We start from the raw sequence: 21,445 nt of genomic DNA, 5'->3' as shown, positions 1-21,445 counted from the left end.
TCTTAGAGTGTCACCCTCAGCCCCACCTTTATTGTAGTTGCTGGTACCCGACGTTTGCCTCGGGGGATTTTCTTAAGAATTTGGATCGGGGGATTTTCTAAAAATTGGGATCGGTGGATTTTCTAAAAATTGGGGTCGGGAGATTTTCTAAAAATTGGGAACGGTGGATTTTCTAAAAATTTGGATCGGGAGATTTTCTAAGAATTTGGATCGGGAGATTTTCTAAGAATTTGGACCGGGAGATTTTCTAAAAATTGGGATCGGGAGATTTTCTAAGAATTTGACGCTGGGGATTTTTTCTAAAAATTTGGATCAGATTTTTTCTAAAAATTTGGATCGGGAGATTTTCTAAGAATTTGGATCGGGAGATTTTCTAAGAATTTGGATCGGGAGATTTTTTCTAAAAATTTGGATCGGGAGATTTTTTCTAAGAATTTGACGCTGGGGATTTTTAGAAACGAGAGCGACGTGTTCAGGTCTGCCACAGATTTTCCATTTAAGTCCAGCACCCCCACTATCCTTACTACTATTTGCAATAATTTGTTTCCGGTCGATGCTAACTTGCAAAACTTCAGTGCAAGTACATATCATATATTTTTAAACAAGACTGTTCTCGTCTAACCCTAAAGGGGCCCGGTTATTTTGACCATCTCTCAGCCGGGGGTCCCCCCCCCCCTAAGATCTCGGCCATCGAGTGCCGATAGTTTTTGAAACTCAGCACATGCATAGAGCAACTCTTCCTCAACATGCCCAAGAAATTTCATGACTATAGGTCAAAGGGTTTTGGAATTATGGCTTATTAATTATTCATATGTATGAATGGCAATTCTGCTCGGTGTACACGACGTATATGGGAAAATTCAGTTTTCACGGCGCATAGCGCCGGAAAATTTTTCGCTACGTGCCAACCCGTGGTCCGATTTTTATATATTTGGTATCAAAAGATGTGCAAAGCTCGAGGCTAAAAAGTCATAACAGTTCGGGTCGCGAAATTTTTTTTTTTAGAGGCTATCGCGGAAAATGTTGAGGGGGCGGGGCTGATTCCGCCCCCTCCGGCCCCTTTAGGGTTAATGCAATTAGCAATATTAATCAAGTCGCATTCCTTGTACAAATTGTAATTGACCCCCTTCATAAGTTTGCCGCTCAAAATGTGTACAGTAACCAACACCGGATTTAGGAAGTGTTTATCCCATCCATGCCCTGCAGCAAATGAAGTATTGATTTTATGGTAAGCACCTGAGGCCTATAGGCAGTGGCGTCACCAGACTTTTCAGTCTGGGGGGGGGGGGGCACAGGGGGGGCACCAGCATTTGATGGGGGGGGGGCACTTAGGTGGATACGGATCGCCGTCCTGGGGAGGGGTCTAAGGGGAGGGGGTTTTCGCATACGGAGGATGGGCTAGATGCAAAATGGTGCCACATTTGATGCTAAATTCGATCTGAAGATATCTCCAGAAATTGCTATTTAACCAACTCAGATGATGGGAGTTGAATATAACAAAATATATATATATTTTTTTACCAACCCAAATCTCAGATGGGGGGGCACTCGGGGGGCACTAGGTTTTCCAGGGGGGCACGTGCCCCCCCCCCCGGCCCCCCCTTGGCGACGCCACTGCCTATAGGGGGTCTTGGAATGCAATTCCCGCCAAACGGACATGTTGGGACTTCCAACATGACCGCCGCCAAAGAGCCTTAGTTAGAATCGGTAAATAATACATTAACAATAATTCAAAAGGGAATTATAAAAATTGGCAATAAGGAATGCGTATCCCTCATCTGTCAAGTGGACCCCATCGGCAACAAACAACTCAGAACGGGACCACTGTATTTCAGGATGCCAAATGACCCCTCCGTGAGTGTTTCGGAAAAGGGCATAGATACCGCGATTGATGGACCGCCGGGACCTCTCAACGGCGCTCTGTTTCAAGGCAGTGGGGTAAACTAATCGTGGCAGGAGCTCTGAGAAGAAAATCATCGCATGGGGGAACATTTCGCGGACGGCAACCAGGCATTGGCGGGCCATAAAAGTCAGCAACTGCTTGTGAACAAGGCCGAGGTCATTTGACCCAACATGTAAGATGATGAAGTCCGGCATCTGTGTGGCGTTGTGCCACGCCTCAGTTATTAGTTCATTGAATTGGTGCAACTGCAATCCCCGTCGACCCATCCAGTGGATGTGAGCCAGCCGTTTGATCTCATCCCCCCAGGGAGAAACGTTCGCCACACGAGATGCCCAGGACACAAACGAATCCCCGACAATCCAGACTGTTGGCTTGCACGGGGAATCTCGTGTAGGTTAGAAAACAGACAAACAAACAAAACAAAATTGAATGTACCAAATTGATTAAATCTACTGTACATGACATTAATTAAACAGATTTGGTGGGATCCTAATATAACGGAGGTAAGCACCCGACTTTCAACGCCCATAGCTTTCACATCCCCCTCGGCGACACCAGCCATAGCTGCTGATGTAGCTGCACCGATGCGAAAAGAGTGCGACGTGAACCTTTTATCAGAAAGCCCAACAAAATCTAGGGCACGACGGAGGACCGCCGTGAACTGAGAACGCGTTACAGCAGAGCCGTCAAAATGGGCCAGAAAAGGAACAAAAAAGGATGAGCAACAGCCAATATACGCCCGAGCCGCCCGCACCGGGCAAAGCCGTACATCATCATTCGACAATGCCGGAATGGAAATAACATGGCCATTTCCATACTGGTCTGTTTTGGAACGCCGCACTACTATTTCCACCCGAAGCGGCCCATCTAACACAGAAACATCAGACCGGGCTAGTGGGGCAGGCTCGCGGCGAGACTGGGCAGTGAGCTCACCCACGCGAAGAAAACCGTAAAAGGCAAACAGAAAAGCCACTTGAAAAAGTCGAGACTCAAAAAGATTCGTACACACTACATCCAACACCGGTACAATGCGCTTCAAGATGTCGAAAGTTATGGGGCGGCACCTGTCCCGACGAGAGTTGCGCCGGAGACAACCTTCCAATAAACGCTTAACCAAAAAATGCTTGGTCACGTCCGGAAAGCCGAACAGTTGCAAATTGGAGGAAACGCCGGACACATACGACGCGATGGAAGCAGGCGCATAGCCAGAAACAGACAAAAATGCAATGAACTGCACCAATTGTTGTAAAGACGGACATCGCTCGGATTGTGGCGATCGCTAACCCATCGAAAAAGACTCCAAGCTCGCTTATATAATGAATGCGTACGGGGTGCAAATGAGTCTTGCAAAAGACCTTGAACTTCTAACTGTAACTGCTCCACAGGTTGGCGGGCAAGGGAGTCATATCGCAGTCTGCATTTGGGGCGAGATGACGAAAACGTGTCATCTGGAAACGGGAAAGAGCGTCAGCAACGCCATTAGCAAGGCCTGGCACATGGCGAGATTTGAACTGAACATTACATGTCAAACACTGAACCACCAATGTACGCACCAGTTGCATAATAAACGGGCACTTAGACGTTTGTCTATTGATGATACTAACTACAGCCTGGTTATCACCCAAAAAATCACTCGCTTGTTGCGCAAATGCTCACCCCACAACAGTAATGCAAGAGTGATGGGAAACAACTCGAGAATGCTATCGAATAACGTCTCGATTTGATAAACTCGGGCCATTTACCATGAGTCCAACTCCCATCCAAAAAAGCCCCAAACCCAATCTCTGCAGACGCATCGGTGTACAGGTGTAAATGGTCGTTATTGAGCCAAACTGACGCTGGAAAGAAAACCGTGCCATTAAAATGCAGCAAAAACTGCTGCCAGACCCGCAAATCAGCCCAAGCACCATGCGAAATACGAATTCTATGATGAGGCTTGGATACACCCTTAGTTAAATCATGTAACCGGCGAAGAAAAGCCCTACCCGGCAATACAGCCCTACAAAGGAAATTCAAACTGCCCAGCAATGATTGGAGATCATTTAGGGTAAGTTTTTTCTTGCTAAGCGAACTGCAAAGCTTGTGGTTGATTGCAACCAGTTTGTCAGGTGGAATTCGTACCTGTTGGGCTAGTGTATCAATTTCGAGCCCCAGAAACGTTAAGCAAGTGGTGGGACCCTCAGTTTTATCCTCTGCTAACTGGACCCCAAACTGATCACAAACTACTTGAAAAGTCTTGAGGGAACGTGCGCACTCGGGAGATGTGCTTGGTCCCATAAACAAGAAAACATCAAGAAAATGCAGAATACGTGGCAATTGTGCTACCTTACGAGTACAATATTAAAGGAACGTACTAAAACGCTCGAAGGTAACACATGATATAGAACAACCCATAGGCATACACTTATCATAAAAGATCATGCCGTCGTGAGAAATTTTAGATTGTAATATTGTGGGATTTTTGCGAGCTGACAATGAATTACGAGCAGAGAAGCTTGCCCTAGGCCCTGAATAGCCAAGCCTAAAACCCTGTGAAAAACCCTCAGTCAACAAAACTGCATCTTGCCGATTCGTGTAGGTGCATAAGAATGGCAGCATCTTACTTAGCTTTACTGGGGTTTGCGCCAGCTGCCGCGGGGCGTGCTGTGGCGCGAATTGCTTGGTTTCCCCTACAACGAATTGCTGGGTGGCCGCCCGCCTGGCAGGCGGAGCAACGGTGTGCGAAACGGCAAGTGGCACGGACACAGTATCCCCTGTTAAAATCATTGCATGTGAGTTTACTGGTGGGAAGGGAGGTTGCACGTCCTGTGCCGAAACCAAACCCGAGACCGGTACGGTCACGTTGCTGGAAGGGACGAAAAATATGCGGCTGACTAACAGGCGCGCCGAGAAGAGTAAGCCACAGTTCAGCATCTATGCTGGCCAAGGAACGAGATGGCATACGCGCTTGCCGCAATCAAAACTGCACATCATAATCCCGCCAGCCATAGCCAGCATGTCGGAAAGCAGCAGAGCGGATGGTATCCGCATATTTTAGCAATTGGCGGGCATGCGTAGGGTGTCGCACCAAATATAACGATGCAAAAACTAGAAAGGCAGATGTCCACTGTTCGATTGACATTATTCTAGGAGCCTGCTTATGAGGACGAATCTGCCAAGCCGGCGACTCATTGGACCCGATCATAAAAACAGTATCATCCAAAGAAATATCAGCACCCGAACCACACAGGGACTTCAAAAGTGCGCCAAACTCAACAAACTCCCCTTTCCAATTTTTTTCCTGCACATTTTGTGCCACTCCAGACCCAAGATCATCACACACAATAGTTAAAGTGACATCATTAGCAAAAGAGGACGATGCAATTGAAGAAGTGATCGGGGCCGAACTTACAGACAGGGATGGAAATGGGGAAGAAATGGTCACAATGGACTTACCCAACTCCGCATTGGACGAGCTTCCTCCGGGCCAACTGACTGATGGAGCGGCAACCAACTCACCTCGTTGATACTCCCCTGACCGCCTGTAGCCAAGGGAACCGCGGTGCCAGCCGGGGCTGCCGCGTCCATCTCGCCCGAACTCGCAGTCGCACTTCCACCGGCGACCGGCGGTGCTGGTTGGGAGGACGAGCGGGGCCGTCCCCGAGACCGTTTCGCTCCATTTGCCGGCCCAGAGGCAGCTTGTCGCTTGGACTTAGAGCGAGGCATAATTAAAAATCACGAACGCAGAACTAAGCTCAAGAAAGCCGGAAAATCATTTTTTTAGAATTTCTATGCTAACGAAATAATTTGGGTATAACTTCACCCTTTGGCTGCTCAAGCAATCATGAACTTTGCTCGTAAAACCTTGGTAGATATAGTCCAACCGCCCGTCAGTTTGACAAGCCAAGGTAATAAAACATTTTGTCTTGCGGTCAAATCTGGAGGGCCACCTTTTGACCCCTACCTGACCAGCCTCAGTGTCTAGCTGGGATAAATTATTTGAAGCCAAAGTTATGGCCTCAAATCGATTATACAGAAAGGCAAGGAACAAAAAAAGTACAAGTACTGTTGTCCGAGGACCTGTAGCCTTGTTCAATGCGGTCTCTCGGCTTTTTGTCGAAGGGAGATAATCGGGCCCTGCACAATCCCGGGACATACCGTTATTTCGTTTTACCGTTTTGGATTTCCTCAAAAGCAAAAACAGTAAACTAGCCATCGACTGTTTTGTCGTTTTACAGTTTTGTTAAACGGTCAAACGGTATTAAGTCACAAAAAACAATTACCTTTTTATTGTTTTTGTAAATTGTAAAAAGTAATAAACGGTTAGTTGCTTTATTTTTAGAGTGTTGTTTTACAAAACATAACAATGTCAAAACGGTCAATAGTCCTGTCGACCGTTTTTTTATTCAGGTTTAAGTTGGCAATTATAGCAATGCGGCACCTTGGAATATTAATGTGTCCTTGGGATTAAGTCACTGCCTGTCAAATTGCCCTCCTTACATTTATGTCGTTCTAGTTCTCACGACAGAATTTGAGAATATTGGCTATTAAAGAGCCGCGCTGGCCCCTCCAATTTCCTTCAACATATCTGCAACTTCTTCGTACGTCTTACCGCCCTGTAACTATTCTGAAATTTCCTCCATGAAATTTTCAGTGCCATTTTTGTTTGCAATTCTTCAAGCCCCACCAACTGAATCGCAGTAGATGGGGGTCAAGGTCACGCGAGGAATCACACCACGCATTAATTATGCCGAGGTAACACTTCTTCGTGCACGGCATGGTCCCCTCCACCCTCCTCCCCCTTGCCCACTGCCGCAAAATGCACCACGGACTGTTAACTATGACACTGAAATAAAAAACAGTCTGTATTCAATACTGACCGTTTTGCTGTTTATCAAACTTATTTGTGTAAAACTGTAAAACAAAAATCATTGATCGTTATGCTGTAATGAAATTTACTAAACTGATAAAACGGAATAATCGTATTTATCTTAATACCGTTTGCCGTTTTACAAAACTGTAAAACGACAAAACGGTCATCGGTTCGTTTACTGTTTTTGTTTTTGAGGAAATCCAAAACGGTAAAACGAAATAACGGTATGTCCCGGGATTCTGCACCCACAATCAACGCGGCTACGTGCGTGTACGACCCTTGTCCGTACGAACGGCTAGCACAACCAAGCATGGTGTAATAAGGCAGTAAATGTCCCTACTGTGTTCTGCGTGTGGGTGTACGTGTACGTACGTGCGTGTGGGGGATATACGCGCCGCGTGGCCTGTCGAACGACCGCCTTGTTGGGTCTGCAACTTCCGGGTTTAATGTCTTTCTTTACCTTTTCGTCCAGTTTTTGGAAAAAAATGGGCGGGCTTCAGGATATGCGGGTATGCCGTGATTATTATGTAGGTTCGTCTTGGACCAATCACATGAAACAACCTTCCCAATAGTATGATTAATTCATGTTTAAGCTGACCAATCGTAAGCTTCACAAGAATCATGTGACGTCGCCCGGCATGCATAATGCATTAGTCATCATGGCGTCTTCCATGTCTTTTTAGCGAGAGCGAAATGTTCGTCACTTTTTCAACAATTTGACATTGATTCGAGTTTTTCGGCTCGTGTAATGAATCCATTTGAGTGGGCAACGATCGTCTAATGACAGCATTACCTGCAGAATTCGTTGGAGCCATCAATACTGCTTCGGACAGACTGGGACTGAACGACTTTCACCCACAGCAACGGGCCGCCATTACAGCGTTTCTTCGCGGATGCAACGTGTTTGTTAGCATATCGCGGGCTAACCAATGAGAATTCAGTATATACGCGGGGGTGGTACCTCATTACCGTAATAGGTTTTGCTGGGTCAACTCAAAACCATCAAGGCGTTGGGTTACGCGGACTAGTCATGCATATACTGTGTGTTCATGGCTGTTGTACGAGTACGTGTGTGTACATGTATACGTGCGTAAGTGCAAGCATAGAGCAAGTGGTGCGAGCATAGCCTGGCTGTATGGTACAAGTTACTTTCCCACTAGCAGCGTACGGGCATCGATATGTGCACGCAATTATGGCTTGCCAAGTTGATTAGGGATTTTCTTATCGGCGATTTTTTTTTTTATCGGCGAATCGATAAGCCCAACGCCTTGGTCAAGGCTAGAGGACCTGCTGCACCGTTAAAACAAGCTAAAATAGATAATAAATAAAATAAAAAAGCCATAAAAAAGCATATTAATACATAAAAAGCAAGTACATTATATATACATATATAAACAAGCACTAAAACGTTTCAAAAAATAAGACACTGACAGAAAAAAAGCCAATGAATTTAAACATGAACCCAAAAATTGAGGGAGATTTCCGTGATAAAAAACGCACAATATGACTAAAACGGGGACGGATGATTAAAAAGCAAAGATACAAAACAATGAATGAATTAAAACATAAAGATAATAAAAATTACCATGATCAAAAGAATGCTGAAGGATGATGACAGAAAAAAAGACTGAATGAAAAAAAGAATGAAAGTAAGCAAAACTGAATTAAGACGTAAAAACCAAAACTTTTACGAAAAAGAAAAAAAAAACGGCTAGAGTTGAGAAAAATGCTTAAATAAAGACTTAATGATGGAAAAAACCCAATGAATTTAAACACACACAAAACAAATATTATACAGAGAAGATAGGAATTTATATATATATATATATATATATATAAAACTGCATTATATAAAAAGCACATTAAAAAGACTGGAGCGAGGAAGATGATTACAATTCACTCGGAAGAGCAAACAAAATCTACAGACAGAAGCCTCATAAACAAAACGAAACCAAGTTGTTCCAAAAAGTTCATGGGATGACGATAAACCTAAATAGAGCTTAAACCCTGGTCCGAAGACGTGAACAAAATTCTGACGTCATCGTGACGTCATCGTGTATTAAATTACAAGCGACTTAACGTCACAATTTGAAAATTTACTCGCAATTATAACTTTATAACGGAATAATCTAGAGTAGCGTTCTCACTTTTTTCTCCGGGCACTCCGGTTTCCCTTCCTCCGGAAAAAAATCAAACACTTTCAATATCAGGCTGTGCTCTGTGGACATATGGGTCGATGTGGCCGGCAGCCATAGGCGCCTTTACGTGCCAGCGGCCCGACCACGTTGTAGCCGCGTCCTTCGCAATTCAGCATACCAGCTGCGAGTAAGGATGATTAGCCTCCCAAATTATTATTATCATATTATTATTATTATTATTATTATTATTATTATTATTATGTTTTCTTGCCAAGATGGTGGGCGCATGCGCAGTGTATGCAACGACAGGTTCTTTTTAGGGGACGTGACCTGGGGGGAAGCGTTTAAAATATTGGTCATTAGTGGCGGTTTCGCAACAATTTGCTCGCAAATCGTAATGAACCGATAAACCGTCATCAGAATGTAGCAGTTTTGAGCCAAAAGAATGGAGGGGGGTGATTTGGGGTTGAAATGAAATGGAACTCAATTAACTCGCGTTGGGGGCGCCTTACAGCACGTCAGCCGCAAAAAGAACGTTTGTTATCAGGCCTGATAACGAACTTAAACAATGTTTTTCTTCCAATTTTTTGATGAAACATAGGTCATCCAACCTTCCACATGTCGTACAAGCAATTTGGGAGAACTTTTCAAAACTTCGCTTATTAGGTTGCAGGCCAGTAAATCGGTCCGAATTCACCTACGCCGGCCAAATCACGATTTTCATGCCCTCAAATTCTTCGCTTTTTGAGAATATTGAAGGACGTGAACTTGAGGGTTTGTAAAAAATATATGTGGAAGCCGTGCACAGGACTGTGAGCTTGAAGTTCTGTGCAATTTGGATGTAAATGGAGCCCTAAAAGCGCTCTATTTTCAACGGAGTGTAGGCGTCGTTTTTCAAAATGGCAATGGGCTTCAGGACCATTTAAGGGGTGGTCATCTTTGGATGGAAATTTCTCCTAAAAGTCATCAGTTAGCCCCCCCCCCCCCCAAAAAAAAAAATGAAAAGATAATAAAAGATGATGAAATTGGCTTTAATTTGATGTGTGTCTGGAACACCTTGGAGAGTTGTGAGTATTATTCCTGAATTTTTGAAGTTGGGGCACTTATCATTAGAGTCTACGGCAGTTTATTTACTGGTCTGCAACCTTATGGGTGCAACCCTGTATATAAACTCCCATAGGCACTAGTGCTAAATGCCCATACTTCAAAATCCTTTTAAAAATACTCAGAACTCTCGCAGGTATTCAAGTTGCACAGACAAATGATGATCAACATGTCATCTTTCATTTACTTTTATTTTTTTGGAGGGTTGACCATTGACTTTTCGAGATATTCGCACCCAAAGAAGACGACCCCTATTTTTCCCCAAAGCGGAAAAGTAGCTATCTTGAAAAACGATCCCTCCACAACATGGCAAAATAGCGCCAATTTCGAGCCCATTTGCATCCAAGATACTCAGAATTAGAAGCCTCAAGTCCGGGCCAAAGGTTCATTACCATATCTCTTCAATTTCCCAATCTTATGGCTCTCAGAACTCTCCAATATACCCCTTTAGGTACTCATTACAGTGTTTACACTTGACTGTTTTTTTTCTGATGCAGGTACAGTCATTTGTCCAAAAACTCAGGCCCTGCAATTTAAAATCCTTCCTATACTAAAATGAGATTTTGGAAGTATGGAGATTGAACACTGGTCTCTATGTGAATTTATTAACTCGGTTGCACCCTATAGTATTTCCAAGATGGCTGTGTCCTTGGCCCAGTTACCGACCCGTCATTAGAGGGCGGTACATGTGTATAAGATTGACAGTAGGGTATGGTACTCATTTAAGTGTTTACACTTATCCTTTTTCTGATGCAGGTACAGCCTCACAAAATCCTCAGTCTGGAAATCCCACTGCAGGTATTTTTTAAGTGACAAATTATTACAGCAATAATTAAATCCCAATGGATGTTTGTTAAAAAAACTAAGGCCCTGCAATTTAACTTCCTTTCCATATTAAAATGAGATCTCCTTTTTCCATTATTGTTTTAATTCAATTTTGTTGTACATATAAACACGTTTGCTATGACCAATGTTTTAGTCCATTTTTTTGGCTGAGCAAAATGCATTTACCGGATTTGTTTTGGTACTGCTTGTAGACAAAAAACCAATCATGTTTATGGCATTCCTAGTAAATATTGTTAGTGGTGGTGGGGCATTAGTCGGGGTAAACGAGTCATTTTACCTGAAATGGTTGCCTTGATATGTTTCGTGATTATAACTCGTTAATGGGGCAGGGTTAAGTACTACTTATTGTACCGGTAGTGCAGAGCTGGCCCTTTTATGTACTTAAAAACAAATGACCAAGTGTCGTAAGGGGTCGGACGTTTCCACCACCCTCAACCTCCATCATAGGAAGGTGTTTCCAGCCGTGTTTTTTTAACGTTATTTTCAAGTGATGACCCTAATCCTTTCAATAAAAGAAGTGACAGAGCCATATTAAAAATATTACAACATAGCTTTATTGTATTAAAACCAGAAGTGTTGATCATTATTTCCACTGAATCATTAACTAGATTATATTTCTTTTTTTTAACGCTGGAATTACCCACAGGGGCACTTTTTGTCCATGCTCAAAGGAATACATGATTTGGGTACCGTTTTCCCCTTGGGACGCTGTTTTCTTGACAAAAATAAACAAAACAATTGGGAAAAACGCTAAATTTATGATAAACAAGTTCAGCATTGTTACTTTTAAAGTAATGGATTTCCTCCGGTTGCCAAATTTCCAGTTTTTATTTATTTATTTATTTATGACTTTTTTTTGGGGGGGGGGGTGACTCGGAGGCGACGATTTTTTTTTTTTTGGGGGGGGGGGTATAGAGGGCGTGCATCCCCACCCCTGTATCTTCGCCCCTCGATGACTCCTTCTAATTGTCTTCTCTGGGGCTAGAAGAATTCATCTTCCAAGTTTAGTGCTTTGAACCAGTCGGTCACGATTCCACCCACAACGATTCCACCCATTCCACCTGACTAATATGCTTGTCGATTTCTTCTCACAATGTAGGTGCTTTGAATGCTCCCCAGAATGCAGATGACTTGTCTGAAGTGAGACCCGACTGTAACGGTTCTTACGCAGCTCATAAGATGAAGACAGCTCAACCCACGCCGGATATGCTGAATCCACAACTTGTAATGGAAGCATACACTTATGTTACTTCGAAATTAGGCTTCTTGTAGATCGTAGTAAATGTCATTTTGCTTTTTATTTTTAAGCCCACATGACATTGTATGGAGTGTCTTTTTTTGTATTTTTTGTATTTTTTGTATTTTTTTTTTTTACAATATTATTTACAGACTTATCAGCTAACATCGAAGTGCAAAGGACTTGCATTCATTCTAAACAACATCGATTTCAACCAAAGCGATCGGCGGGAAGGCTCACAGATTGATTTGGCAAATATGGAACATCTCTTTAAAGAACTTGGATACACACCAATTTGCCACAAGAATCTTAAAGGAGAGGTAAAAAAAAAAAGAAATAAGGAATTAGCAGATAGAGCTAGACGGGCGCTCTCTAACAAAAAAAGGAAGGGGCCACCTATGGAGTACGTATACACAAAAATGCCGACTTTTTAGAAACCCACCTGTACACACGGCAGATTAAGTAGTTCCAATCCACCTTTTCCTGTAAGCATAAATGTACCATGTCATGTACACCTTTCCGGTTCGTAAGTGTGAAGTCATTTCAACTTAAGCTACACGGTGTTCCGTGGGTGCCCTTCAGGTATCTATCAATGAATCCTCAGGAGGTTTTCTTCCTAACGTATGAAAATTATATGAAGGACTGGCCTAGGTCTGGTTCCTGCACCCTGAACACAAAAATCACAACAGTAATGTTAGCACAGAACGCGCCTATTGCAAAATGGCAACAACGGCTACCACAAATGTGCAAGTTGTGTGGGGATGAGCTTCGAATTTCGCTGAATTTGAAAGTGTCTCAGATAATTATCAATAATAACGAGAGGGGCATACTTTTCAGTATTTTGAAACCAATGCTGTTGAAAGGTTTCAAATTTGCCTTCGTGGAGACATTGGCGATTTTGCTTATTGTATGGCAAGAGTAGGATCGTACTGCGCACGCTGATATGATGCAATATTAATGGCCTTAAGTTGAATGAGGACTAGCTACCGGTCCCCGTATTTTATGGGGGTGGTGAACAGTCTACATTGGAACCATTGGAACTGGTGTCATTTGAAAAGCAGACTCCTATGATAATCTAGACTTGACCAAGGCTGCCTAGCTTGTTCCCTGAACGAGCGAGAGGCCGCTACCGTACAGCATTAGGCTGATTTGTCCGGTACCCGTTGTATGTAACTGTACCTGCCATGGCACAGCGCCACGCCCATTTGCTAGCCTGCACATTACAGTACGAACGCCACACACACATATCCATAAACAGTATACAGTAACCATTCCCCAGTCGAGGCGAAAGACAACCTTGGAGCAACCGTGGCTAATTCCTTATGTGTTTCTCTACATTTTCGGCCGAATTCGGCCGAGTATTTCTGATGCACAATTTAACATGATATCCAATCAAAGCCATTAAACTTGGATCCGCATTTGGCAGCTTACTGCATACAAAACAAACGTGCTCTACACGCTCGCACGTATACGAAGTTGACTGAACTTTGATGCATAGCCCAGTTTCCTAATTAATTCAAATTCATGCACGCTTGTGTATAAATATATCAAATTTTCCAATTTTATCACATTAAAAAAAATCGCAGTGTTGCAGAAAAGGCAATGCTTATTGATATATTATTTCAAAAATGGAATAGTATTGCAAAATAACACACGCTAAAATTGCTAAAATTTGCTATTTGAGGATTGAAAAATATCTTTTTGCATTACTTCACAATATTATTGTTTATTTTCGCAAAATTATTGCATTATTTCGCAAAATTACTACATTAAGTCGCCAAACTATTGCGTTATTTCACAAACTTTTGCGTTAGTTTTTTTTTTCTTTTAAACATGGCACGAACCGGCTTACGTATTTATTGAATAATAAATATCCGGGAATTGAAAATGTTGCCTTCGCTATCTTTAAAGAACTAGCAGTGCTTGACGAGAATGTTGCACATTTTTGCCGCTGACCGATATAGAGCAGCGTGATTTTCGTGTGGGACGGCCTGGGCTTTTACACACGATCTCCAGTCAACGTGACAGCGTCCGTTGCACGGTAAACTCATTTGCGCCGGCGTGGATGGTACCCAAAATCACACAATTATTTTTTGGCACTCAAAAGCATTTTTAAAAGTTTTTATTTCGTACTTCCAAAAAAAGACCAGAAAGTAATACCTATGACGATTTCAGGGGCTTCTTAAAGACAACTGGGACAAATCCTGGAGAAATTGAAAGAAAATGACAAAACTTTTTGCCCCCTGTACATTTTTAATGGACAGATTTCGCTTTTTGCTTCAAGGCCTATTTATGCGCATGCGTGCATGAATTTGAATTTATTAGGAAACTGGTCTATTATGCAGTATTAATAAATACCTTGGAGAGTTGATGGTTTCTGATTGGTCGAGACTCGATCACGTGGCCGGGCATTAACGGTGATAATGGCCGGCTTCAAAGAACAAGCGAATAAATGGCCCCTGAACCAGCATTGATCCAGCCCCATGGAAGGCAATGATTGGCCAAATTTACAACAGTCATATAGCAGCTTGTAACAATACAGCACTGCACATGCGCTCAACCACCTTCGCGTGAGACTGACGCGCACGTACGCAACACAGTTGCTATGGGTGCGCGCGCGTAAGGAAGTTTTGAAACGACATCGTACAGCTGCGGCAGTGCACTATACTGAGGATGTTACGACAAAAACGTAGATCTACGATTTATTTTCTGTAAATACTTCGCCCATCGACATATTTACCTTTCCTAAACCAAGCATCTTTGTAATTCTGGACACAAGGATTGTGTGAACGAGATTTCAGCTTCCTCCATAAGGTAAAAATATAAAAACATTGTTGTAATTTGTTTGGCTACGGCAGCAGAAGTCGTACGCGTACGCAATGAAGACGTTGCCAGCGCAGCCAGGGCCCGGCTGTGGTGTATATAACAACGCTTATTGAAGAGACAGGGTACCACGCATAAGCTAAAATATGGCCCATGAACATGAACACAAAAAAAAATGGAAATATCGCCGGAAAAAAAGTCACAAAATTGGAGCATTTTATCTGTTTATTTCGTTAAAAAGGTATTTATTAATGGGAATAAAAGTGTGAGGAGCCGGTCTTCAATGCGTGATAATAACCGTGTTTGGGATGACCGCTGTTAATGGACCTTCGTCTCGGTCCATTAACAGCGGTCACCCCCAAACCAATATTTGTTTTATATAACTGACATATAGATCCTTGTCATTTGATATATTTGAACTTTTTTTTTAATACAAAACTGGAGGGAAATGTATTTCTCTCTTCCAAACCACCCTTTCACGAAAATGTTTGAACCCAACGCTGTAGCGCTGGCTCTTTGGATCAATACGCGCTACGCGCAATGCTGAACGTGCACACCAGCATGCATTTGCACACAAATACCGCGTCATGATCCTAACTGTTGAATAGTATTTCCCATTCCCATGGGCGGATAGTACTTTTTGAGCCGCGGCATGAATGGGAGCAATAACGAATGCCACGTGATGTGAGTTCCACCAATCAAGTGACAAGGATCTGTATGTCGGTTATATAATATACAAATATTGAATGCTTCGAGTGGTGTAGTAAAACAAGCCTCCCGAGGTGATCCATGGACATTCTATTTTCTCGAATCGAAGCCGAGGGAAAATAGAATGGTCCATGGACCACCGAGGGAGGCTAGTTTTACTTTACCACGAGATAAAGCATTCATTATTTGTTTTATAACACTTCACCCACAGATTCTGCTTGATTTTAATATTTTAAATTATTTAAATCTGAACACAGTTGAAATAAAATTCAATTTCAATACAAAATTGGTGGAAAATGTATTTCTCTCTTCCAAACTACCCCCTCACGAAATGTATGAACCCAAGTCTACGGCGCGCTCTCTTTGGAACAATACGTGCTACGCGCAACGCGCAATGTGCACACAAATACCGTGCCGTGGAAATAGTACTTTGGTTGCTAATGGTTTAGTACTTTGCTTGCTACGGGTATAGTACGTTTGACCGTGCACAGAAAGATAGCAGAATTAGAAAGTAACATGTGACTCGCTCTCGGCCAATCAAGACACAGAATCTGTGGGTGAGGTGTTATAATAATAACTATTCGTTATTTTGGTCAACCCATAACCAACGAGAGAAGACTGTTTACCATAGCCCGTACTAATTATCTAATTGAGCATATGCCGTTGCTTCAAGGATGTCTTTCGCACGTGTACGACGCAATGTATATGACGAAATCACTGGTTTGCACGTGCGTATGGCATGGAGCGTGATTGTCAAATGTAAAGGGTCTGTAGGCGGAGGAAAAAAAAATGAACTTCCACGTATTTTTCCGCGCACTTTTTTTTCCATGTTTTGCAAGGAATTTCATTCTTAGCAAACTATGTTAAATGATGTGTAGTTTATCCTTTCGTTGATTTCCTCTACAGGATATCACCAAGTATTTCAAGGAGTTCGCCTCCATGTTCAATCACACTGGCGTAAGTTACGACTCAGCCGTGATAGCATTGATGAGCCACGGCGATACGGGAGTCATTCTCGGCACTGATAACATTCAAGTGAAACTGCGAGATTTGCAGGGGGAGCTGGAACCCCATAAATGTCCGGGGCTGGATGGGAAACCCAAGATGTTCTTCGTGCAGGCGTGCAGGGGAAGTGAGTACAATTCCTTCCAATTGGCAGTATGATGGCGCTCTTACCGACCCATTTTCTGTTACAAACAGTTGAAATCAGGGGAAAGTTCGCGTAAGAACTATTGTTAACCATAGTTAGACTAAGTTAGCCCGAACTCTGTCTAGTCAACGATGGTTGGACTACACAATTCGACTTTTTGGAACCAGCCTACTGGGCCTGGTCGCATCGCTGGTTAGAATAGCCCAGGCTCGTTTCGTATAGTGCCGAGGGAACCATTGACAAATGATTAAACGTACTAGCGAGTTGTACTACCTGCTGGTGGGCCTCGGAGATTATTTCGGTTCATTCAACAGGCTAAAGATCATAAACAATCATACTCATGACCTCCATATGTTGACAACGGTTCGACTAGAGTCATTCGCATTCTAATGTTACAGCGCAAGCGCACTGTTTGACACCAAACAACCATTGGTCGACCAACGGTTGTTGCTCGAACTTGCCCTAGCTTTCAGGTTTCAAATTTATTTTCATACTATTGTCAACTTTGAATAATAGTATGTGGAGGTCAGCCAATTTGCCAAAGCTTGTTTTGGGTCTGTCCCCTTCTCTAATCATGTTTTTACACATTTTAAGTTTTCACATTCACGACAACACAAACTAGCTACCGTATAAATAACAAAAATGTGATCTCTGAATTAATGCAAAATGTATACGTGCGTCAATAACCGTGAAATAGGATTTTTCTGTTGTGAAGGCTAGATGAATGAAACGACTTGATGTGACTGTATCCATTCTGAATCACTTAAACAGATTTGTGCGCTCAGGGACCAGCTTTGTCTTGTGTTGTTAATAAACTCGTGTCTGTGTCCCTGAAAATTAGGATTTGTTACCACACTACCTGTAAGTCATGACGGGCCTAACACTGCGTCCGGTGCCCAAGAATCTAACCACCCTCTTGAAGAGTTAGTCCCGGAAGAACTAGCCACCTTCATTGCAGATATTGGGAACCCCGCGGATGTACACTTCGCTTATGCAACAACTGATGGTTCGTACTCAGTACTGATTACTAACTCATATTTGTATTAAATTGTGCAATGAAAAATGTAAAATATAATTGTTACCATGAGTGTCAAATGACATCTCCACGCATTGGAAAGAAAATTGAAAAACAAATCACATCGATATTTCTTTAGATTTTTCCTTATTATCAATCGTTATCTTTTTAGCCTTTTAATATAACTAGCCTTCTCATGTGTACCTGATCGACAGCACCACAATTTTTTTTTTACCAAAATGTTATAAATTCATAAACTTCTCATAAGACCATTACTATAGTTTTCTTGATTGAAAATACAATGCTCAAATACCAGCTTAGGTCTACGAGTCCTATGTGTTTATTCACAGGTTATCTTGCTCTGGGAAATGAGGTCATTGGTTCTTTCTTCGTTCAAGCTTTATGTGAGGTCTTCTTCGCTCGAGCCCATCTGGACAATCTAGATACACTGATGAATGAGGTGAGAAGTTGTGCTCTAGAATGGATGCATGATAAGGAGTGGGACTCAGGTGCGACAACAAAATTATAGTCTTAGCCACCCGGGAACGATTGCACCAGAATTGTTCCCTTCTTTCGATTGACGCCTTTAAGAAGTCTCTATTTGCAAATATGAGACCATGCAATAAGTCACATTTCTGAGCGAACGAGTTTACATGTCGCCATAATTAAAAATTACATATTTTTACAACGATGAGAAGTTGCCAAATTTCTTCAATCAACTTGATATTTCTAGTTTATAACCAAATTTGTATCGCTACAGTGCCTCATTATGTCCGTAGCCTCTAATTTAAAGTTGTTGACGCCATCAGTTCATCAAGTCATTGGAGTCGCTAGTTTCCATCTCGAGGAAAGATAACACAGAAAGATGAGATATGGAACAAAACGGTGGAAAATCATCTATGTTTTTTAATCATACTTTAATAACACCTGCATTTTCTTTACGATTTCCCTCATTTTGCTGCTGCCTAGGTAACCCGTAAAGTAGACAGCATGACAGGCCTGCTGTACGACCAGGAATTACAACGTAATGTTTACGTCAAGCAAACGCCGCAGTGCGTCAAGACCATGCTCAAAGCTTTCTACTTCTTCCCCAATTATCCATAAATTAAATCATTGGTTGTAATCTGAAGTTCAACTGCATTGGAAGTTAACTAAATCGGAAACTGAATTAGCTTCATTGAAACATTCAATATTTTACGGCGGAAATTTATCCGGTTAAAATTTCTTGACTTGTAAACATCTACTCTAAAAAATTATTTCGATCCACTCAATAAAACGGAGGCAACACTGTTGCCTTAAAGGGAAGATACAACATTTGCAAACTTCAACAAATGCAATGGTCAAATCATCACGAAATACCTTACTGGATTGTTAGGAAATGACAGTCTGAAGCATTCTGTAAAAGCGTTTAAAGCTTTTAAAGAAAATGTATTTTTCCAATGCTGGTCGGCGGACCAGCGTTGAAGAAAAGCCTGGCTGTTTTTCATATTAGGTTATTCCGTCTATTCTTTGCAATTGATTACACATCTGTGAAGGGATGAAAGCCTTCTAGACTGATTCTCTATACCTTACAATTTCCTAAAGTGTATCAATTGCCCCAGCATCTACAAGTCCAAACAAGTAAGTTTAACAATATTTGCTATAATATTCTAATCCTCAACATCTATTAAGTTTTGAAAATTGCAGCAAAGGCAAATGTTGTACGTTCCCTTTTATTCGATAACGTCATTTCAACTTGTAATAATTTTGTCATTGCCACCTCAGTTTCCAAGTAAGTGTGAATTAAAACAAGTAATGGTAACTTCATATACAATTGGGATCTAGCAATTAATACAAGAATGGAATTATCTGCTCTTTGTTACATTTACCAAATTGTAGTGTTGCTACATAACATCAGGGTATTCTCACGTATCAAAACATAATCTCTGCGCACATTATAACAAAGTTTCAAGTTGAATTTTTATATTCAATATCGACAGCACTAGTGGAAGAACGTGCGCACTGTTTGCATTTACTCACTGTTCTCAAGACAAGACTCCGCGCGCATTCACTGAAGTGCCTTATTTACAACAGGGATACGATGGCCGCGCAATGCCATTTAATATAATCTCCATAAAACACAGAACTCATCGTAGTTAGTATAACCCCCCCCCCCGAAAAACTACATTTTGTTCGCACGAAAAGCAGTGTAATGCCAAATACATACAACTTAATAATTAAAACAATTTTATTGAACATTAAGTTTATCATTGAAGACTTAAAAAATTTAAGTTATACCCACTCTTTGTGATTTACGTGTTTATTACTCAAACTTGCTAATCAAATGTTACGTATAATTAATGACTCTTTTATCGGTATCAGCTTTACTTAGCTTTGTTGTGTTTTTATGACGTAAATACTTCACGCTGCATCTACGAGTTAATGATTTAAGTATTTAGTACTTAAATGCAGTACACATGATGAGTCTGTTTTGTTTTTAGTAATATTAACCAAACCTGTTTATGTATCATTAACTCAATTTTACATGTTTTTGTCTTTACTCATCGGCTATAAACGTTAACATTTTCATGGGCATATTCTGGCGTTAACAATTATGCACTTCCTTTAATATAAATAATGGTGGTAGTAATTAGTTTTCTTACGCAGATAAGCAATGAATCAAGATGTATTTCCATTTGGGACTCGGCTACAAGACAGTTTGTTTTCGTTTGCTCAAAAGCTTGGAGTTGATCTGAGCAAAGACGGTGTCAAATTTGTGAGTTAAATTAAATATTAAAAAGTTCAATGTAATGCAACATAAACTGTTGATGTCATTGTGACGCCACTTGGGATGTTGCATATTGATAATATTTTCAAGCTTCCCACAATTATAGTAGTCTATGTAATAGACCATTGAGCAAATTTGCTGATTAAGTATGCAATCAACCGCATTTTGACCTCTAGATTTTGACCGATCGGCGGGCGCTTTCTGTATCGGGTCGTCGGTTATTTACCCGTTCTTGCGACAAACCTAGACACAGCAACAAAGGCTGTGTCACGCGCTCTGTATTATGTTACGCGGTACGCGCGCGGCTGTTGTTGTGTTACAAAACACTGCATTGGAATTGACCAATCACACAATTTAGTCCTGATTGGGGAATGAATCGAAGTAACGATTTAGGAAAATCGACTCCGATTGGCCGAGGCACCAGATCGCATAAATCTGCATGCTTTGATATTATCAGACGTTAGACAGGGAGTCTGGGCTCTGTGGCAACAACATGACCTTTTCTAAAAAAAAATATGTATTTCATGATTTTGCATTGTCGATGACGTCATGCACATGACGCCAAAAACATTTCAATTCACATAATTTTTGTGCAAATATCTGTCAATTGAGTTTGTGAGATACGGCATGATCAACTTAAAAAGTCACAAATTCATGTAAATTGTATGATGACGTATCATGACTTTTTTGTGTTGATTGCAATGAATTATGTTACAAACATGATATTGAGTTCAATACTTTTTACAAAATACTAAAAGTTGGTGTGTATAAAACTAACAGAAATCGTATCGATAACGTTTGTAAATTACGGCCTACGTATCAAAGTTGGACTGAAAAAAACCGTATCCGGGCCGGTTGAAGTAATTTAGTCTCGGCGGCGACATTGATACTAGATAGATCAT

At 41.7% G+C, this 21,445-nt stretch overlaps 1 protein-coding gene across 1 annotated transcript; it reads left to right on the top strand.

Moving 5' to 3' along the window:
* Positions 1–11,970: 11,970 nt before the first annotated feature.
* LOC119720684 (cell death protein 3-like) lies at positions 11,971–18,974 on the top strand. Its single transcript, XM_038190481.1, has 6 exons — positions 11,971–12,067; positions 12,233–12,400; positions 16,518–16,743; positions 17,603–17,767; positions 18,127–18,236; positions 18,746–18,974. The coding sequence occupies exons 1-6, from the start codon at positions 12,023–12,025 to the stop codon at positions 18,878–18,880; spliced, it is 849 nt and encodes a 282-aa protein (XP_038046409.1). The 5' UTR covers positions 11,971–12,022; the 3' UTR covers positions 18,881–18,974.
* Positions 18,975–21,445: the final 2,471 nt, after the last annotated feature.

Source organism: Patiria miniata, unplaced genomic scaffold (genome assembly GCF_015706575.1).
Source record: "Patiria miniata isolate m_02_andy unplaced genomic scaffold, ASM1570657v1 HiC_scaffold_9, whole genome shotgun sequence".
Taxonomy (NCBI): Eukaryota; Metazoa; Echinodermata; class Asteroidea; order Valvatida; family Asterinidae; genus Patiria; species Patiria miniata.
This window is presented reverse-complemented; position numbering and strand designations above follow the sequence as displayed.

What these genes read in the sequence shown, in the direction of transcription:
- LOC119720684 (XM_038190481.1), top strand. Translation starts at nt 12,023, where the DNA reads ATGAAGACAGCTCAACCCACGCCGGATATGCTGAATCCACAACTT. An exon ending in ATATGCTGAATCCACAACTT is followed by an intron (nt 12,068 to 12,232) that starts GTAATGGAAGCA and finishes TATTATTTACAG; the next exon opens with ACTTATCAGCTAACATCGAA. An exon ending in CGTGCAGGCGTGCAGGGGAA is followed by an intron (nt 16,744 to 17,602) that starts GTGAGTACAATT and finishes CCTGAAAATTAG; the next exon opens with GATTTGTTACCACACTACCT.